A 22,501-nucleotide genomic window follows, 5' to 3' on the forward strand; every position below is an offset into this window, starting at 1 on the left:
TAAATGTTTTAATATAAAGAAATCCCACATAGGCCAGGTGCAGTGGGTGGCTCACGCCTATAATCCCAGCACTTTGGGAGGCCAAGGGGGGGTGGATCACGAGGTCAGGAGATCGAGACCATCCTGGCTAACACGGTGAAACCCCGTCTCTACTAAAAATATAAAAAATTAGCCGGGCGTGGTGGCAGGTGCCTGTAGTCCCAGCTACTCAAGAGGCTGAGGCAGAAGAATGGCGTGAACCTGGGAGGCAGAGGTTTCAGTGAGCTGAGATCGCGCCACTGCACTGTAGTCTGGGCGACAGAGCAAGACTCCGTCTCAAAAACAAACAAACAAACAACAACAAAAAAAAACAAAAAAACCCCACATAGCCAAGTGGAAGAGCGGAAGATACAGTTTGCTAGAATTGCTTTTGTATGTTTTCTGAAACTGCATGTTTACAGGCAGAGAGATAATGGCAGAGTTCTTTTCATGTGATTCTTTTATTCTCTTGAATAGGAAATTAAATGTCCATATCTCCACTGGATGCATTTAAAACTTGAAATTACTTTTTTTGGTAGAGAACAGATTTTTAGTCAAGAGGCATTACGGTGATTAAGGACATAGATTCTAGAGTTATATTGCCTACAATCAAATCCCAACTCTTTTTTCTTTCTAGCATGTTGTGTAATGCTTAGCCTCTTGGTGCTGCAGTTGTCTTCGTCTGTAAGATGATGATAATAGTTCCTATCACATAGATTTTTGTGAGGATTAAATTATTTAAAGCACAGAGTAACCACTCAGTAAGCGTTAGCTATCACTATTGTTGTGCCTACCATTGCTATTATTAGCATCCTTGCTATTACTACTTCTGCAGCAATTGATCTTATCAGCAACATTTATCAAAGACAAACTATGTGAGACACTGTACTAAGGATCTAGTAAAGAATAAGATAGAACCAGGTGCGGTGGCTCACGCCTGTAATCCCAGCACTTTGGGAGGCCAAGGTGGGTGGATCACCTGAGGTCAGGAGTTCAAGACCAGCCTGGCCAACATGGTGAAACCCCATCTCTGCTAAAAATACAAAAAATTAGCTGGACATGGTGGCAGGTCCCTATAATCCCAACTACTCAGGAGGCTGAGGCAGGAGAATCACTTGAACCCAGGAGGTGGAGATTGAAGTCAGGCAAGATTGCGCCACTGCACTCCAGCCTGGGCCACAAGAGTGAAACTCCATCTCAAAGCCAAAAAAAAAAAAAAAAAAAAAGGAACAAGACAGACAGCTTCTGTCTTTGCATAACTTACAGACTGGTAGGAAGCCAGATATTGAACAATGCAAAAGAGGTTGTTTGGTCCTGTGGCTGCATAGAATGAGCTTAACATACTCTTGCCAGCTGGTGAAGGGCCAATGAGAGCTTTTCATGAAAACCTGAAAAATTGATGTCTAAGTTAAAATAGGATGTGTACCTAAATGTAAGAAGCACACTTTTGAGCTGAGGAATCAAAAATAAATATATACATGTGTTTCCCCTCAACTGTTACATTGTAATAAGAGATATTAATCTTTATAGCATTATTCATGACACTTGTAACTGTGTTTTCTTGGTCTCTTTTCAGTTTGGATTTGAAATTAGTTTTCCTGAATTTTGTTTAAAGGGAGTCACACCTAAGAATTTTAGTATATCTAATTTAAATACTGACTTCCTTGCCAAAAAGATAATACCATCAAAGGAAAAGAATATTTTGCCAAAGGTAATCGTGTTTAATTTTTTTGTGTTATCATTCATGTGTATTTTTGTTCCTATAAAATATGTTTGAATCTTGACTTAATATTACTAATATATATGCTTAAGTGTGATCACTAGCATAATTTTTAATATAATTAAGAACTTAAGTTATATTGTGTCATCAGCATTAAATTTTGGTGAAATTGTCATTGTTTTAGATGTTTAAAAAAATGTAATGATATTAAATGTGTATAGTCCTGAAACCATCTTTGGTTTGGACTTTACTATGTGACCTGTCTAAGACTCAGTTTGGAGAGAATATGACATAGAGAGAAGAGGATATGTTTTGATGTTAGGTAAACATGGGTTTGGAACCTAACTGTGTCACCTATAAGTTGTTGTTTATAACCTTGGGTAGATTGATTAACCCATTTGTGAAGTGGAGGCAATAGTAACACACTTATCTTACAAAGTTATGAGGATTAAATGAGGTGAGAGTTTAATATGTGACATAGTACCTGACATATGCTTAACTTATAGTGTAAGAAGTATCAGTTCTTGCCCCATATCTCCTATACATTTGTTCTTAAAATGCAAGTAATTATAAAATATAATAATTAGGAAAAGGTTTAGTTGGCTTTTTAACATAGGAAAAATAACATAAGAAGAGATATTTATGTGAAGGTACCTTAGAATTCATTTTAAAAGAACTAATTTAAGAACATGGAAAACAGTGGGCATGAAGTTAAAAGGATGTCAGATTGATGGTTAATATTTTCCAATCAAAGGGTGCTACAAAAAGACGGTATAATTTGATTTGAACTCATTTCTCAGTATTTGTTTAGAATTGCTTACTTTAAGTAACTTACTACGGCCATCTTTCACAGAATATTAAATTCTTTTCTAAAGATTAGAATCGTAAGATTCATGACCTCAACTTTTCTTCAAGTATGAATAATGTATCCAAATTTTTGCTACTGTTGAAGAGAATCTTAGGGTACAACTTCTTCAATAATGTAAAATTCATATTCTCTCTCTCTGTATATGTATAGACACACACACTGTATAAACACATGTGTTTATGATTATAGATATATATACACATAATCATGTATGGTGAAATTACTCTGCTTTTTACAAGTCTAAAACTTTGTGTAACTTCTTCAAGAAGTGTGCTCTTTTCTTTGCCTTTCATGTGAAGCACTGTGGCTCCAACTATTGAAATAGCTGACCTTCAATAACACACTCTAGTTTTAGGCTTTACCCAAGAAATACAGTACTGAAATTTTATTTTTTCTCAATGGAGATTTCTATGTTAATTAGCACATGCTGGCTTCACTATCTCTCTCTCTAATTTATTTAGTCTTTTCGCTAGAATTTTTTTTTTTTTTTTTAATGTCAGTGTACCACTCAGCCTAAGTTCATCCTGGAGTGTCTTTCTTTCACGTTTTTAGTCTGCAGATTCCGCCTGCAGAGGTAGGTTGCTAATTTGTTTCTTCAACACTATAGCCTATTGTATCACCTGTCTGTCTTGTTGGAGATAAACAGCAAAAGTTGAGAACACTTGTCCTCTGTTGCTTACCTCTTCCCATACTTACTTTCTCCTGTGAAAGCTCTTCCTGGTTACTAAGTGATCTCCATGTCTGTTTCTCTACCCTGAAAGGTAGAATTGAAATTGAAGAAATTCTGCTCTGCTATAGAGGATTAAATGCTAGGCATGCTTAATGTGTAAAAAGTTGCTTTTTAAGATCCATTTTAAAGTTTTAAACCCTTAATCACTAATTTGTTTACTTTTGTTTATGGTATTTAAATATTACACAATTTTAATTTCTTTTCTAGGTTTTCCATTATTATGGCCCTGCTTTAGAATTTGTGCAGATGATAAAATTATCAGATCTACCTTCCTGCTATCTGTCGGATATTGAATTTGAGTTGTATCCTTTTATTTACATGTTCATTTTAGATTACATTTTCTGTGTCAGGTAGAATGTTCTGGTATTGTCAGGTAAATATACATGTTAGGTATATATTTTTCATTATATTCATTGTTTTGATGTTGATGTTCAAGTAGGCTGCTGGACTCCTTATTGTTGGAGTTGCTGGGGAAGAAGTTCTTGCTTTTCCCCCCTCTTGGATCCTATACCTATTTTATCAGAAATCTTCCTCCCTATGCAAGCATCTTTATTTTCGTTCAGTATTGTTGAGACTTTTCTATGGATAGGGCTGTGGAAATAATACAGAAGTGATTGAGCCTTGCTTCTTTAATGCAATTATAATGTTCTCTGCTTGAGCACAGGACTGATCTACTCTCACACCTAGTCTAGCATTAACTGCAAATTTGTCCTTCCCACCCACTGCCCAGACACCACCACGTATATATTTTATGTGCTTTTGTTAACTTTACTATCATTTTTTATAGTTTTAATGCTTTTTGGAAATAATTTCCCTTTTCCTGAAATCCAGGAATATATCTCCATGACTTCTATGTTTTACTCAATATGTTTCTGCTGAAGAAGTCTGTAACTGCAATATATCATAATATATAGTCAACACTCAATATTGTCAGATGAATGACTTTGGATTATGTCAGCCTAAATCAGAATACTCATTATTTTCTTATTGAAAGTTCTTTGCTGCAGAAAAGATAACATTTACAAAGGCATAGGAGAACCTTACCCAGCTGAGAAGTGTTTGTAGTCTAGAATCATTAGAGAGTAGTGGTTTTTTGATTTGGGGGTGTTGAGGGCAGTTGCTAAGTGATCAGACTGGAGAGACTTTTCAGATTAATCAGGTCCTAAAAGACCTTACGTATCCTGATTGGGGTTAAATTCTATCCTAAAGATAATGAGGAATCATACAAGAATTATAAGCCAGACAGCAGCTTAATGAAAAGTAAATTTTAGATCATGCTGGTAGGATTTTGGAAACCTGAACAAAGCTTGAACTAAACAAGTGGCATTTGGAATGGAGAGCCAGGAAAAGTACATGATGTGTTAAAGATGTAAAATCAACACGATATCATGATTTATTTATTACATGCCGAGAAAGTGAGAAGGCCAGAGAATGTAGTTGATTCTCTATGTTGAAACTGGTGTCACTAGTTGAGATAACATGAGATGAGCCATTTTCATAGAGGAAGAGGAATTCAGGTTCGGGTAGTTGGAGTGGTAATGTACATTGTAGTAAGTAGTTTTAAAAATTTTTTATCCATTGTACATTACTGTTGAGAACCATTTAGCCAGCATGCTACCTGGCAGTACTGTAGACATTACTTTCAGATATAATCTATTATTAATACTTCTTTTCTCTGTCCTCATCTATTAGCAGCTTGTAGGTCAGAAGCTATTTGACATATTTATCTTATATTAGATTCTTGCCTTAGACCAATGGTTTTCAAATTATCTTCCAAGGAAAGTCGAGGACTCACTTCTCCAGATAATGAGATTGAAAGATAAGTTGAGTGGGCATGGCTCTTGGCCCCCTGCTACTGCAACCAGAGCAGCACCTGTTCTGCCCTAAATATTGGGTTTCCAGATAAAATGTCACTTGCAAAAAGTTTCTGCATCAAAAAGGTTTGCAAAGTGCACTGTAAACTGTTTTCATGGTACCACCCAACATTTAGATGTTTGGCCGTGTTTTTACATAATATTCAGTATACTTTTTGCTACCATTATGTTAAGAAAAGTTCTACAATTTGAAAAAAAAATCTTCCCTCAAATACTGTATTTATGCTTTTAGAATAGGCAGAGGACTTCCTGGTATATGGTGTAGAGAGGAGGGAGAAATGTTAGGAATCTGTGGAAAATAAAATAAGTAATTTATATACTTAAAAAATGTTTAAATGTTTCTCCTGCCATCAGCATGAAGAAACATAAGAATCAGTCAGCTGATGTATCGTTTTATGTATTTAAGTAAATATAAATGGTATCACATGTATCTGCAAATATATTCAACATATTTTAAACTCTCTTTTAAAAATATATAAGAATGTTTAGAAATACACCTAAGAACAGAACATTTTGTATAAAAAGAAATTGTTATTGGCTGGAAATGAAACACTAGCATAGTGTTTTTGAATTTTTATTTAGAAGCTACAGTTTTTATAAATTTCTTGTTCTTATAGTTTATAGTAATGCTCTATATAGTAGCACTGTTTCTTAGCATATTTTCAGAATCAAACAAATACTTGGAAAAATAATTATCCTTAGGGAAAGGCGTAATTGTTAATTGCTACAGTTAAATTTTTTAATAAATGAATTTAAGTAACTGTGGAAGAATTGAAATAATGAAACTTATTTTAAGGAGTACATTGTTTCATGGGTACCATTACATCATTTCTTTAACTCCTTAGTACAGAGGATTGACAAACAGTACCAAACAGAATTCTGTGTTGCTGTTGGAGCAGATTTCTTCTCTGTGTAGCAAGGTATTGAGGGTTTCTTGTGGGTTTTTTGTTTGTTTGTTTTTATACTTGCCATTTAAGGATGTGTAAGAAAAGGGAATGTAACTTATTAATCTGTTTGCTTGATGACTTGGTTTCTTTAATGTAATATAGGACAATTTTGGTCCTAACTCATATTAAGATATTTTGGACTTTTCATAATAACTGTAAAAGTACTCTGCAAACCTAAGTGACATTTTGTTTTTAGGACAGATTTTCAGAAATAAGCTTTATGACTGGTAATTGCTTTAAAGTTTTACAATTTTATAACATGTTATTGTTAACCTCCGTCTTCAACATGCGATTGTAATTCTATGAGAAGACATTCATATTCTTGCATTCTTTTTTTCATTGTAGGGCAGAGGATGAAAGTGGAAAAAGTTAAAGTTCTACTAAATTGTCATTTGGGAGTTTTCAATTTTTCTTTCTAAATTCTGATGATGTTTAGGAGATTTATGGCTACTTTAAAAGTTACTTTGTGTATATAATGATGTAAAATTGGTATATTTTTAACTTTAAAAAAATTACAATATAAAGAATTTTAAGTGGACTCATCTATTTAAAATCAAATTCAGTTTTTAATGGGAAAAAGTGAAAGTCTGCTTTTTTTCTGGTTATTTATTAAACTGTTATGTTTCTGTGAAAACAATTTTTAATGCACAAAATGTTTATTGGCAGTACTTACATTACATTTTCTTATTGTTTTAATAACAAGTAGACTAGCAAATAGTCCTGCAGGGAGAAAATGATTAGTGTAATTATAACAGTTTCCCTATGGTGCTATAATCAAGTCTTGGTTATAATTCCTATAGAAAATCGATATAGTAAAGCAAAAATGATTTTGACCTTAAGATGTATACTTGACTATATACTAACTTAAAATTTTGTCTTCTGGCCTCTTTTTCCATAAATTTAATAGTCCTTTGAATAGGGTGCCAAAGTATTTATTTGATGACGTGGCCTTTACCAGTATTAACCTGGCTTTCATCCTCTAAGAATAACTAATTTGCTAAATTTTGAAATTTTGAAATTTATCTTTTATCATTTATCCAACATATATTCTACTGTGTGTGAGGTACTATACTAGATTACGGGAACCCAGTAATGAAGTGTACAGAAGAAGCTTCTATACTTGTGGAACTTACATTTTAGGGGACAAACAGAAAATAAATAACTGCAGACATAATAAGAATTATGAAGAAATAAACAGCCTGAGATAGGGAATAAGTCAAGAGACCCTACTTTAGATAGAGATTAATAAGGCCATACATTTCTCCAAACTATTTGCAGAGACATCTTATGAATTAGTATATATTTTTTTAAGTGCACTGAGAATAAAAAATACCCTGCTTCTATTTTAATCCAGGTAGCTAAGTAGCTCTCTATATAACCCTGTCCAGTCGCCTAATCTTTTGGAGCTGCTTCGTTGTATGGATTGAGAATATTATTATTTATCATTAATTATCTGTATTGTCAAATAAGGGAGGAAAGGAATATAGATGGTATAGTAGAAAGTCTTAAATAGAAGAGCATGTTTTTTAGAAAACTTGACTTTAAGCCATAGCTATGCCACTCACTGGCTTACAGCTTTTAATATTGTAAACTGGAAATAATAATCCCGCTGTTACCTATTTTAGAGTTGTAATAAAAACCAAATTGAAATGTATTTTATAAACTACCAAGTATGATATAAATGATAGTTGCTAACTAATTTTTTATTGTCTCTGAAGTTTATGTGGCCCAAATGATTAACACACATATGTGAAACAGTTTCCTTAAAAGTATAAAGCACTAGATATTAGATATTCTCTAAGTAATTTGAAGGTATGATGAAATTTATAGAAATTTTACAGAGAAATTTGTAAAAATCTTATAGAGACTTTTTTTTTTTTTTTTTGAGACGGAGTCTCGCTCTGTCACCCAGGCTGGAGAGCAGTGGCGCGATCTCGGCTCACCGCAACCTCTGCCTCCCGGGTTCAAGTGATCTCCTGCTTCAGCCTCCCAGGTAGCTGGGATTACAGGCATGTGCCACCATGTCTGGCTAATTTATAGAGACTATTTCAAGTCAAAATGAGATCTGTACCTATAGTTTAACACAAGTGTAACATAAGCATTAGTCCATCTAGTTATTGAAGATAGGCAACACTAATCCTAGAAGCACCCTAAACTATTAATGTTTAATAATATATTTTCAGTTGTTTTGTTTTAAATTTGTTGTATTAGATTATCATTTTTTCTTCTTGAACCATGACTGTAAAATATTACAACATACTTTATTAGTAAGGAATAGAGACTTTATAACTATGTTCCCAGTTCAATGCAACAAAAGGGATTATTTTTGAAGCAGTATATTATGTAACTTAGAAAATAAATCTAAATATGAAGTAAATTATTTTTCTTACACATTGAGTTATGATTTGTTTTTCACTCTTTTTTTTTTTTTTAGACGGAGTCTTGCTCTATTGCCCAGGCCGGAGTGCAGTGGTGTGATCTTGGCTCACTGCAACCTCTGTCTCCTGGGTTCAAGCAATTCTTCTGGCTCAGCCACTCAAATACCTGGAACTACAGGTATACACCACCATGGTTGGCTAACTTTTTTTTGTATATTTAGTGGAGACAGGGTTTCGTTATGTTGGCCAGGCTGGTCTTGAACTCTTGACCCCAAGTGACCCACCCACCTCGGCCTCCCAAAGTGCTAGGATTACAGACGTGAGCCACCGCACCTTGTCATTTTTCACATTTTTGAAAAAGTGTTTAATTACATACCAGTTCTTTGAAATCTAGTACTTTATAACTTGGGTTTCAGCTGGGCGCGGTGGCTCACGCCTGGGAGCCTGCTGGCTCCCAGCACTTTGGGAGACCGAGGCGGGTGGATCACCTGAGGTCAAGAGTTCGAGACCAGCCTGGCCAACATGGTGAAACCCCTTCTCTACTAAAAATGCAAAAAATTAGCCAGTCAAGGAGGCACTTGCCTGTAGTCCCAGCTATGTGGGAGACTGAGGTAGGAGAATCACCTGTACCCAGGAGGTGGAGGTTGCAATGAGCCAAGATCGCGCCACTGTACTCGAGCCTGGGCAACAGAGTGAGACTCCGTCTCAAAAAAAAAAAAATAAATAAAATAAATAAATAAATAAATAAATAAATAACTTGGGTTTCATTTATTAAACAATTAAATTTTTTTCTTTTTTTAATGTTTTTACTGCTACTATCTGCCAGATGCTTGTTCGTAATATTGGATATAATAAGATGGACAGGCCCTTTCTCAGGAAACTTTCATGGTGCTTAAATTCTATTGCTTTGTGTGATCTTCGGTCAGCATCTTAGCTTAAACAAATTATCTCTCTGTGTAGCTATGATTAGCCCCAGAATATAAGTAAAAGCTTCTTGGAGTAAAGCTTATTTTACTAATAAGCTAGATTAGGAAAAGACAAGATAGGATTGTTAGGGAGTTATGATGTTCACTAATCTTCTGGCTGGGAAATATTTCTTCAAAGAGGAATTTGCAAGCTAGAAACATGATTTCCACGACGACTGCTTGTTGCAGAGGACCTACTGAAAAGATTTAATCAAGATTTTGAAACTCAGGCCAGGTGCAGTGGCTCATGCCTGTAATCCCACCACTTTGGAAGGCCGAGGCGGGTGGATCACTTGAGGTCCGGAGTCCAAGACCAGCCTGAACAACATGGTGAAGCCCTGCCTGTACTAAAACAATAGAAAATATTAGCCAGGCATGGTGGCACGCGCCTACTTGGGAGGCTGAGGTGGGAGAGTCGCTTAAACCAGGGAGGCAGAGGTTGCAGTGAGCCGAGATCACACCACTGCACTCCAGCATGGACAACAGGGTGAGATTGTCTCAAAAAAAAGATTTTGAAACTCAGATTTGAAATGTTATTTGGCGTTTATATTCTGGAGATAGAATGATAGCCTGAACAGATCATCCTCAAGTCTCTCAGAGGTTATCTAATGATTAGTGTATGGGTGAGAACAAGTTATCAGCACCTAAGTGTACTAAGAATGCATTATAAACAACTGACAATTTTATTTTGTAGGGAATTATAGTTTGTGTGATTTAGAAATACTTATTTTCATATTTGTAGCAAATGTCTAGTCAATTTCAGGCTGTCTCAAAAGTGTGGCCATTTCAGCTAATGGGTCCCACCACATTTATATTAGGCTATAAGTAGTGTATTGAACTGCATTTAGCATCCCTAAAATGTTGAGAAAGCTGTAACTGGGACCCAGTCTGGCATACTCACATTACAGCCTTGTCCACCTTTTTAACCATACAGTCTGGTCACATTTTTGGGCTATGAAGGCTTATGTATGCAAGAAAGAAGAACTAGGATTTAATGTCGAGAAAATTAGATATATTTTTTATATTTAATGATTATTTTCTTTTGCTAAATATTTTATTTTTAATTTGTAATTCTTAACTACATAAAATATATTTGACTTTAAAAAGATTATGGCTATAATAATAAAGAAAAATAAGCATATTTCTTTTAACCTTATTTTGTTCCTAACATATTAGGTTGGTGTAAAAGTAATTATGGTTTCAGACCATGAATTTTAAATCATTATAACTAGGCTCAAACACATCTTTATGAATAAAAATAGAAACCATTACAATCAAAACATTTTTGCCAATGAGAATTAAGTTTTTTTATTCCTGTAGTATAAAAATCCATGCTTTGGAATTCTATGAACTCTTGGAAAGCGTTTTCTGCATCCTGCCTTGCCTGTGGAAGCATTTTCCTTGCAAAAACTTGTTGAGATGCTTGAGGAAGTGGCAGTCAGTTGGTGAGAGGTCAGGTGAATATGATGGATGAGGCAAAACTTTGTAGCCCAGTTCATTCAACTTTTGAAGCATTCGTTGTGTGACGTGTGGTCGGACGTTGTCATGGAGAAGAATCGGGCCCTTTCTGTTGACAAATGCCGGCTATAGGTGTTGCAGTTTTCGGTGCATCTCATCGATTTGCTGAGTATAAGTCTCAGATGTAATGGTTTCACCAGGATTCAAAAAGCTGTCATGGATCAGAATGGCAGCAGACCAGGAAACAGTGACCATGACCTTTTTCTTAGTGCAAGTTTGGCTTTGGGAAGTGCTTTGGAGCTTCTTCTTGGTCCAACCACCAGGCTGGTCGTCGCCCACTTTTCGTCACACAATCTGATCAAGAAATTGTTCGTTGTTGCATAGAATAAGGGAAGACGACACTTCAAAACAACAATTTTTTAAATTTTTGCTCAGCTCATGAGGCACCTACTTATTGAGCTTTTGGGGGTTTATTTATTTATTTTTTTGTTTTGTTTTTGAGATAGAGTCTCACTCTGTTGCCCAGGCTGGAGTGCAGTGGCTCAATCTGGGCTCACTGCAACCTCTGCCTCCCAGGTTCAAGCAATTCTCCTGCCTCAGCCTCCCAAGTGTCTGGGACTACAGGCGTATGCCACCATGCCTGGCTAATTTTTGTATCTTTAGTAGAGACAGGGTTACACCATATTGGCCAGGGTGGTCTCGAACTCCTGACCTCAGGTGATCCACCTGCCTCAGCCTCCCAAAAGTGCTGAGATTACAGGTATGAGCCACCATGCCTGGCCTTATTGAGCTTTCTAATCTGCTTCAAATGCCGAATGACCATAGAATGGTTGACAGTGAGTTCTTCTGCAACTTCTTGTGTAGTTGTAAGAGGATCAGCTTCGAACATTGCTCTCAATTGGTTATTGTCAGCTTCCTATGGCCAGCCACTATACCACTCGTCTTCAAGGCTCTCGTCTCTTTTGCAAAACTTTTTGAACCGCCATTGCACTGCATGTTCGTTAGCAGTTCCTGGGCCAAATGCGTTGATGTTGCAAGTTGTCTCCACTGCTTTATGACTCATTTTGAACTCGAATAAGAAAATTACTCAATTTGTTTTTCGTCTAACATCATTTCCATAGTCTAAAATAAACATAAACAACAAGTAATAAGTTATTAGCAAGAAAACATAAAGTGAGTATTGCTCATTAAAATGATGTATAACATAACCACATTTATTTAAGAACATATTCCAATATCAAATGGCAAATTTCAACAATGAAAAAACCACAATTACGTTTGCACCAACCTTAATATTTATTTTTATATCTGTGAATTAAGAATGCATAAGTAAAAATAATAAATAGCAACAAAACATTAAAATATTAGTGATCACATATTTCATGTAACTAGTCCATTGATATAGGACAGTTAAAAGTGATTTTGCACTAGCTTTAAGATCTTTGGCAAATGCTTTGCCTAAATTTTCCCAAAGTTTTAAAATGAAATACTTTTTACTGAGATATGCCAATTGATGTAGTTGCATTACTAAAATAACAGGAAAAATATGGCTTTCAGAACTGTGGTTTGTTTTATTCAGCCCTTAATAAACTGAGAATTTACCTAAATAGATTATGGTGATTTTGTTGAACCAATAATTAATAAGCATCTGTATCCCCAGCCCTGGCAATACAAAGATGAATAAGCTGAGTTTGCTCATAAATCAGTCAGAAGTTACTGTATGTTTTCTAGCGTATAATTCATTGTCTTCTCATCAGTTTTTACCTATTAGCATTAAATCTCTGATTTCCAGGAACAAAGTTTCTAAATTGCCTTCAAATGTATTTTAATTCTGAAACTAGAACAATAGTTCATCTAGTCAAAAAGTTATACGATGATGGTTGAATATAACAAAATATTTTGGTGCTAGAACTCAGCCTTACACTGTTTTGTATATATACAAATAAATTATGTCCACAACCTGAACTTGAAGCAAATATTGTGAATTTTTCAGAGATGTATACCTCAGTGGAAAAGGGAAGACTGTAGCTTTGAATGCCTTTGCTGTTTTTGTTTGTCTGCATTTTAGCTTTTGTTTTGTTTTGACAGAGGGTGGGCCATTGTTCTTACTTTTTAGTTTTTATAGTGGAGTTTTTGGGAGAGGGCATTACTAAATGCATGTTAAATTGGTGAAATATGAGTGGAAAATTGTCAACTGGCACTATTCAAGAATGAATCTCAATGTGCAATCAATAAAAATATGGTCTGTTTTATTCAGGTTGGTGCTCTTTTTGTATTGCCATGTACCATTAGTAACATACTGATTCCACCTCCCAACCAACTCAGTTCAAGAAAATGGAAGGAATATATAGCTAAAAAGCCTAAAACAATCAGTGGTAAGTATTACATGTTTCAGTTGCTTTAATGATGCAGCATAGTTAATATATGTATCAAATTTGAAGTGAAGATAACATTTCTATATGAGAAAACAGTATTTCATATTATTGGTACTGATTACCAGGAGTCCACATCATTTTAAGATTTTTAATTGCAACCTACTGTAACATAAAGTATCTCTAACCATATTTATTTAAAGTGCTAGTGATCTAAAGGCAGAACTCTTGGTTCATTAGATAGCTAATTATATTGAACATGGGTTTTTTAGAGATGTTTCAGGAATCCAATTTGTGAAAAGAGTGGTTCATTTATTATATGGTACATAAAAAATCTGCGATAATTTTTTGAAGAAATTAGTAGAAGTTATTTATTTATTTATTTATTTATTTATTTAGAGATAGAGTCTTGCTTTGTCACCCAGGCTAGAGTGTGGTGGCACAATCTTGGTTCACTGCAACCTCCACCTCCTGGGTTCAAGTGATTCTCCTGCTTCAGCCTCCCGAGTAGATGTGATTACAGGCACCCACCACCATGCCTGGCCAATTTTTATATTTTTAGTCGAGATGGGGTTTCACCATGTTGGCCAGGCTGGTCTCGAACTCCTGACCTCAAGTGATCCGCCCACCTCCGCCTCCCAGAGTGCTAGGATTACAGGCGTGGGCCACCGCACCTGACGTAAAGTTTTTTACTTAACAGTTTAACTATATGTTACGCAGTATTCCAAGCATTCTATTTTAGAAATATTGATTCACTTAATTTTTGTAATAACCCCATATACTTATTTTTATCCCCATTTTACAGATGAAGGAATTGGAGCTTAGAGAAGTGACAGAGCTATTAATTGGCAGAACCTATGGCTCTGTCACTTCTCCAAGGGTTTGAACCTGTGCTCTTGTGCTCTTTACCACTACACTGTGTTTCCACTCTGTTCCTCTAGTATGTTCAAGATGTCTTTATCCAAATGAAAATTTCTGTTATAAAATCAGAGATTAAGTCCAAACCCTAGTATTTCACGAGGTGACTCTGGCTTAGAATGTTAAAATTACTTACCCAAAGTCACATTGGTGAAGTGTGTTCCATCATACTTTGGCTTTGATGTGTGTTTTTTAAATTAAACAAAAATTTTTTACTTTTTTTTTAGCTTATAGTTTTTGTGACCCATAATGTGATGGGACTAAGAACTGTAGTTGAAACTATTATGAAGAAATCTGTAGAAATACTCCACAGGGCCCTTGAATTTTGAGGAATACAGTTTTAAAATCAGTAGCTTATACAGTACAGACTGTCTATTTTTCTGTATAAGAAACAGGAGAGATACGGAATTCTATTTTAGCAGATGGTGAATTTCAAATGTAGGTAAGTTATCTATGTGGAAATTTAAATGTAGAGTTTGAAATTTAGATACAGATCTCTAGGTAATAGTCAGGGCTGGAGATCTAGATTTTGAGTTTTCCAGCAGTTTTGTTTATCTATTGTGTAATGAGCCACCCCAAAACTTAGTGGCTTGAAAGAGCAAACACTTTGTTTGCTTATAGTTTTCCAGTCTGAGCTGCCCTCATCAGAGTAGTTCTACTGATCTCACAAGAGGTCATTGATGTGGGTGTTTTGAACTTGCAGATCATTTGGAGGCTGGGTTCAGCAGAGCTGGCTGGCTTTCTCTCTCCGTTTAGTCTCAGAGCCTTTTCCTTGCCACATGGTCTTCTCACATGATCTCTCCTGCAAGTTAGCTGGAATTTTTCCATGGTGGCTCAGGACAAACATATAGAACTTGAAACTACCAAGACTTTTTAAGGCTTAATCCCAGGACTAGCCCAGTCTTACTTCTGTTACATTCCGTTATTTAGAGCTAGTTACAAGAATAGTCCAAATTCAAGGGGGAAGTACCTATCCAAAGGTGTAAATAATAGGAAGCCACCCATGTAAAAAGTCTACCATAGGTGCCTATGAGTTAGGAATGTAGAATGTTAGTTAGGAATGGTTGAAAACAACAATACATAAAGAACATGGCTAGAGAAGAGAGCCAGGATAGGGTCTTTAGAAATACAGTTATTCCTCAGTATCCACTGGGGATTGGTTCCAGGACCCCTGTGGATAACAAAATTCCTAGATGCTCAAACCCCTCATATAAAATGGAGTAGGAGTTGCATATAACTTCTGCACATCCTCCTGTATACTTTGCATCATCTCTAGATTACTTATAATGCCTGATACAATGTAAATGCTATGTAAATACTTGTTATACTATATTGTTTTTTAAACTTGTATTCTTCTTGGTTGTTAATTTGTTATTTTTAAAATTTTTTTGGAATATTTTCAATTCGTGGTTGGTTGAATCCACAGTGTGAAACCCATAGATGTAGAGGGCAAATTGTACCTGCATGTAAGGTGAAAGTGGAGGGAAAGTTAGGAAATGATATGGTAAATGGTCTTTGGAAGACCCTAGCAAGTTATCATTAACATCAGCATTAAAATACCATTTATATAAAGCATGGTGCAAAGTGTGGGAAATAAAGGAGCACCAAACTGGGTTTTTACACTTGAGGAAGTAGATTCATCATCTTTTTCTTTGTGAAATTTATACTCAAGAGAGGAATGTACCTAGGAAAATAATTATAAGTCTGTTTAGCCAACATTGTGAAGGCAAGATGAAAGGTACTTCCAGAGCGTATGACCTAACATAGCCTTAAGAACTCAAGAAAAGTTTCCTATAGGAGGAGACATTATTACTGTCACTTACTGCACCATACTAATACATGAATAAGTGCAGCTTTTAACCCTTCTCATCTCACGGGGAACAAATATATATTTGGTAATTTTGGCACTTGCTAAAACAAAATCAGAAATAGATTTTCTGAGTGGCAATATAGTCAATTTCACTTATTCTACATATAATCATGGGATAATATTGATCCATTTCTCAGCTTTACATATGTCCAAAATTGATTAGACATATGCAGACATATGCAATCAGTGAATCATAATATTAACATCTCCTCAATAAACTTGAGTGTATTCTGGCAGCCCATTCATTATTTATTTTTCCCCTTGTAACTTTCTGCAACTTCAAACAACCATTACGTTGGAACTTCTGATTTTAAGGTAGTTTACTCTTAACTTAGGTGTGGGGTTTTTTTTTGGCATGATTTCCATTGTAATTTTAAGAATATATCGTGGCTTGGTTTGATTTTTTAAAATTATCTCCTCTTGAAATTTGAGCATTCATATTGGTAACTTGTGAATAATAATAAGACACAGATCTCATAATCTTTGAAGCCAGATTGTTGATTACTGATTAGGCTGGATCATTAAGGGCTGATTAAGCTGACACTTAACAGTATTTAAAAAAAGGAATCTTAGAATTAGAAATAAAATCAAACTGGACAGTTGATTATTCAGTTCTATTCTACCCATAATCCTCTCTGTAGGATAAATTCCTACCCATTGATGGAACTTTTTTTTTGTAAAAATAGAGAAGCTGAGTTTTAGCTAATGGAAAAGCTTCAATAACTCACACCTGGAAAACTTCCTCTCCCTTCCTAGCATCACTAACAATACCCTTTCTCACTATCCCAAATCATATAGTGACTCACAGATCATTCTCCTGCACCGTGACTCTGTTTCTCCACAGTCTACTGAATTATGCCCAACTGTCCTCGATTGTTGCCACATATATTCCAGAATCTTCATTCTAACTTTGTACTGTTTCCTAAAAGTATTCCCTGATTTTATTCCTTTGTGACTTTATTATTCATTCATTCATCTAGTCAGTTATACCCTTTATTCATTTATTTGAATATACAGCAGATATTGTGTATCAAGCATGGTACTGTTATCTTGGGATTACTGATCCATGAGATAGACTTGAGTCTTCCTCTAATGGAATTTACACTGTACCACAGAAAATAGATATTCAGAAGTTATTATAACATTGTATTTAGTAGTCACTGACTAGAAAAAAATCACCAATCCATACTGAATGAAAAAAGCAAGGTATGCAATAGTTATGCTATTATTAATGGTAAAAACAACTTTGTGTGTATTGAGCATTTAAACATATTTGTATATGCATTAAGTATCCACTTTTTCAACAGATATTTTTATCGAGCACTTATAATATAGTAGGCACTGTTTTACATGCTGGACTAGCAGTAAATAGAACAAAATCCTTGCCCTAATGGAGCTTACTTTATGGTAGAGGTAACAGGTTTAGTTTTTCCCCCAGATAGCCATTTGACTAGTTCCTAATTTTTTGAGGTCTTTACTCCAAAATCATTTTTCTCTTTTAGGACCTTTTTTGCCAGCCCATCTAAAGTTGCAGACAGACTCTTCTCCTGACCTCTTATTCATCTTCCTAGCTTTATCTTTTTACCTTAGTACTCATGCTGTCTAATATACTAAATGTGTGTCTACCTGACACTTAACAGTTACTCAAAAATATTTGTTAAATAATGAGTGAAGTATATATTTCTAGGTAGTAATAACTGCTCTCCAGACAGATAAAGAAAGACCTTGAATGGACTCCATCCATGTAGTGTGAACCAAAATTTGTGCTCCAGTTTTTATCAGTTTCCTAGGTTTCATCCTTTGATGAAATAAAAAATATATGTGTATTAATTTGAACCATATGATGTTTTTATATATCAAAAATTGTTACATATCAGCAATTTCATACAATTTGAACTAAAATGGACAAACAATGCCCAATTTGAAGTATGGTTTAATTATAATAGCAAATGAATGCCTTTTAAAATTGGTATTCAATAAAATACCCAGAAATTATTGTGATACAGGAAAAATGCAAAAGCACTGTACAAACAAATGCAATTAAGTCAACCTTATTACATTTCAAAAGAAAAATGCCTATATGTAAAACTTTTATTGAGAAGACAGATGAATAGTGAAAAATGTTTGGCTCACCGTGTTTAGAGAGATTTTTATGAAATTGTCAAAAAATTGAATGATCATCTGCAACCTAAACAAATCATAGATAAGTAATAAAAAATTTTATCTCCCAATATTGAAAGCCTACTATGTGCCATATGCTGTGGATTCATTATCTTTAATTCTCAAAACAATACTGAGAAGTAGGTTTTTAAAAAAACCTTTATATTACAATTGAGAAAAATAAGGTAATCAAGGAAACCAAGAATCTTATCTAATGTCACAGGGTGGAATTAGAATTTCTACCTAATTTCGAATGTATCTAAAGGCCATGCATGATTTCTTTTGTCACATCATGTATACTTTTGTTGAAAATAATTTTTAAAACTTGGTCTTTTCGGCCTTCAATAAACTTAAACACCCCTTCATGCTAACACTCTCAGTAAGCTAGGTATTGATGGAACGTATCTCAAAATAATAAGAGCTGTTTATGACAGACATATCATACTGAATGGGCAAAACCTAGAAGGATTCCCTTTGAAAACTGGCACAAGACAAGGATGCCCTCTCTCACCACTCCTATTCAACATAGTATTGGAAGTTCTGGCCAAGGTAATCAGGCAAGAGAAAGTGATAAAGGGTATTCAAATAGGAAGAGAGGAAGTCAAATTGCCTCTGTTTGCAGATGGCATGATTGTATATTTAGAAAACTCCATCATCTCAGCCCAAAATCTCCTTAAGCTGATAAGCAACTTCAGCAAATCTCAGGATACAAAATTAATGTGCAAAAATCACAAGCATTCCTATACACCAATAATAGACAAAGAGCCAAATCATGAGTGAACTCCCCTTCACAATTGCTACAAAGAGAATAAAATACCTAGGAATACAACTTACAAAGGCTGTGAGGGACCTTTTCAAGGAGAACTACAAAGCACTGCTCAAGGAAATAAGAGAGGACACAAACAAATGGAAGACTATTTCATGCTCATAGATAGGTAGAATCAATACCATGAAAATGGCCATACTGCCCAAAGTAATTTATAGATTCAGTGCTGTCTGCATCAAGCTACCACTGACTTTCTTCACAGAATTAGAAAAACTACTTTAAATTTCATATGGAACCAAAAAAGAGCTCGTATAGCCAAGACAATCCTAAGCAAAAAGAACAGAGCTGGAGGCATTACGCTACCTGACTTCTAGCTATACTACAAGACTACAGTAACCAAAACAGCGTGGTGCTGGTACCAAAACAGCGATATAGATCAATGGAACAGAACAGAGCCCTCAGAAATAACGCCGCATATCTACAACTATCTGGTCTTTGACAAACCTGACAAAAACAAGCAATGGGGAAAGGATTCCCTATTTAATAAATGGTGCTGGGAAAACTGGCTAGCCATATGTAGAAAGCTGAAACTGGATCCCTTCCTTACACCTTATACAAAAATTAATTCAAGATGGATTAAAGACTTACATGTTAGACCTAAAACCGTAAAAACCCTAGAAGAAAACCTAGAGATTACCATTCAGGACATAGGCATGGGCAAAGACTTCATGAGTAAAACACCGAAAGCAATGGCAACAAAAGCCAAAATTGACTAATGGGATCTAATTAAACTAAAGAGCTTCTGCACAGCAAAAGAAACTATCATCAGAGTGAACAGGCAACCTACAGAATGGGAGAAAACTTTTGCAATCTATCCATCTGACAAAGGGCTAATATCCAGAATCTACAAGGAACTTAAACAAATTTACAAGAAAAAAGCGAACAACCCCATCAAAAGGTGGGCTAAGGATATGAACAGACACTTCTCAGAAGAAGACATTTATGCAGCCAATAAACATATAAAAAAATATCATCATCACTGGTCATTAGAGAAATGCAAATCAAAACCACAATGAGATACCATCCCATGCCACTTAGAATGGCAATCATTAAAAAGTCAGGAAACAACAGATGCTGGAGAGGATCTGGAGAAATAGGAACACTTATACACTGTCAGTGGGAGTGTAAATTAGTTCAACCATTGTGGAAGACAGTGTGGCAATTCCTCAATGATCTAGAACTAGAAATACCATTTGACCCAGCAATCCCATTACTGGGCATATACCCAAAGGATTATAAATCATTCTGCTATACAGACACCTGCACATATATGCTTATTGTGGCACTATTCACAATAGCAAAGACTTGGAACCAACCCAAATGCCCATCAATGATAGACTGGATAAAGAAAATGTGGCACATATACACCATGGAATACTATGCAGCCATAAAAAAGAATGAGTTCATGTCCTTTGCACAGACATGGATGAAGCTGGAAACCATCATTCTCATCAAACTAACAGAAGAACAGAAAATCAAACACTGCATGTTCTCACTCATAAGTGGGAGTTGAACAGTGAGAACACATGGACACAGGGAGGGGAACATCACACACTGGGGCCTGTCAGGGCATGGGGGGTTAGGGGAGGGATAGCATTGGGAGAAATACCTAACGTAGATGATGGGTTGATGGGTGCAGCAAACCACCATGGCACGTGTATACCTATGTAACAAACCTGCACGTTCTGTACATGTATCCCAGAAATTAAAGTATAATAATAATAAAAAAAAAAACTTGGTCTTTTCAATTTTATGTCTTGATATTTGTGGAAATAATTTACTCTCATGTAGCAGAATAATAGTATCTGACAATTTTATAATTCTAGATGTTTGATAATTTTAGAAGTCTGAACTCCAATATTGCCTCATATTTTTAAAATTGGAATTATTTTGAAAAGAAACATGTTAAAGGCACTCTTGGAGAAAATAATATCTGATTGTTGACTAACAATTCTTCTAATAAAAATATTTTTAGAGGGACTAGACTAATGACTGATAGAATGTTTTGAAATGGTGAAGCATGTGCCTTTTCCACATTCAAATCACCATGGTGAAAGCGTTTCAAAATAGTGGGCTGACATCAACAGTGGATTGGATAAAGAAAATGTGGTACATATATACCAGGAATAGTACGCAGCCATAAGAAAAGATCGTATGTATATGCTATGGAATACTATGCAGCCATAAAAAATGATCCATAAACACCATGGACTACTATGCAGCTATAAAAAGATGGTACATATACACCATGGAATACTGTGCAGCCATAAGAAATGTGGTACATGTACACCATGGAATACTGTGGAACCATGTCCTTTGCAACACCATGGATGCAACTGGCGGCCATTATCCTAAACGAATTATCACAGAAACAGAAAACCAAATATCGTATGTTCTCACAAATGGAGGCTAAACCCTGGATATACACAAATATAAAGATGGGAATAGTAGGCACTGGGGACTCCAAAGGAGAGAAGTTGCGTACTATGTTCACAGTCTGGGTGACAGGATTAATAGAAGCACGGACCTTAACATCACACAATATACCCTTATGAGAAACCTGCATGTGTACCTCCTGAATCTACACTCAAAGTTAAAATAATAAATAGTGGGCTGAAACAGATAAGGTTAAAATAGTACAGTACAAGTGATCTATAAATTTCATCTTGAGAAATAAAGGACTGATAAGGATTTTGAAAGAAATTTTAGTGACAGAGACAAAGTATTCTTTTAGTCAACAAAAATTTTTCTGTGCCTGCTGTGTGCAAGGCATTACTGTGGTGCTAGGAATACAATGGTAAACCTTTCAACTAACTTGACTACCAACATTTATTGTACACTTAACTTTATACTCATTCTTTTCAAGCGCATATGAAACATGCTTCAGGACAGACCCGTATACATGCTAGCCCATTAAATGAATCTCAGTAAATTTAAAAGGATAGAAATAATACACATGATATCCTCCAATTTCAATGGAATTAAGTTAGAAATCGACAACAGAAGGAAACCTGAGAGATCTCTCAACTATTTGGGAATTAACACACTTCCAAATAACCTATAGGTCAAAGAAAAAATCAAGAAGGAAATTACAAAATAGTTTTAACTGAATGAAAATAAAAACAAAACATAAAATGTATGGAACACAGCTAAAGCAGTACTAAGAATATCTGAAATGCTTATCTTAGAATGGAAGAAAGATCAACAATCAATAATTTAACCATCAACCTCAGTAAGCAAGAAAACCTAATCTAAATGAGTAGAAGGAAAGAAATAGACCAGAAATTAATTAATAAAATATTGAAGAATATGTCTACCAAAAGAAGTATAAGACATACACTGAAAACCTCAAAACATTACTGAGAGTAATTAAAGAAAATATAAGTAAATGGAGAGA

The 22,501-nt window shown here is 35.2% G+C and overlaps 1 protein-coding gene across 1 annotated transcript in view; it reads left to right on the forward strand.

The window, feature by feature from the left end:
• The window catches only part of MTBP (MDM2 binding protein), a 77,629-nt gene that overhangs the window by 11,896 nt on the left and 43,232 nt on the right, over positions 1-22,501 (forward strand). Inside the window, exons 8-11 of the mRNA XM_032760341.2 lie at positions 1,595-1,729; positions 3,544-3,638; positions 6,061-6,130; positions 13,216-13,333. Coding sequence (XP_032616232.1) covers positions 1,595-1,729; positions 3,544-3,638; positions 6,061-6,130; positions 13,216-13,333 — 418 coding nt within the window. The remainder of the gene's footprint in view (positions 1-1,594; positions 1,730-3,543; positions 3,639-6,060; positions 6,131-13,215; positions 13,334-22,501) is intronic.

Source organism: Hylobates moloch, unplaced genomic scaffold, assembly GCF_009828535.3.
Source record: "Hylobates moloch isolate HMO894 unplaced genomic scaffold, HMol_V3 SCAFFOLD_9, whole genome shotgun sequence".
In the NCBI taxonomy this organism is placed as follows: Eukaryota; Metazoa; Chordata; class Mammalia; order Primates; family Hylobatidae; genus Hylobates; species Hylobates moloch.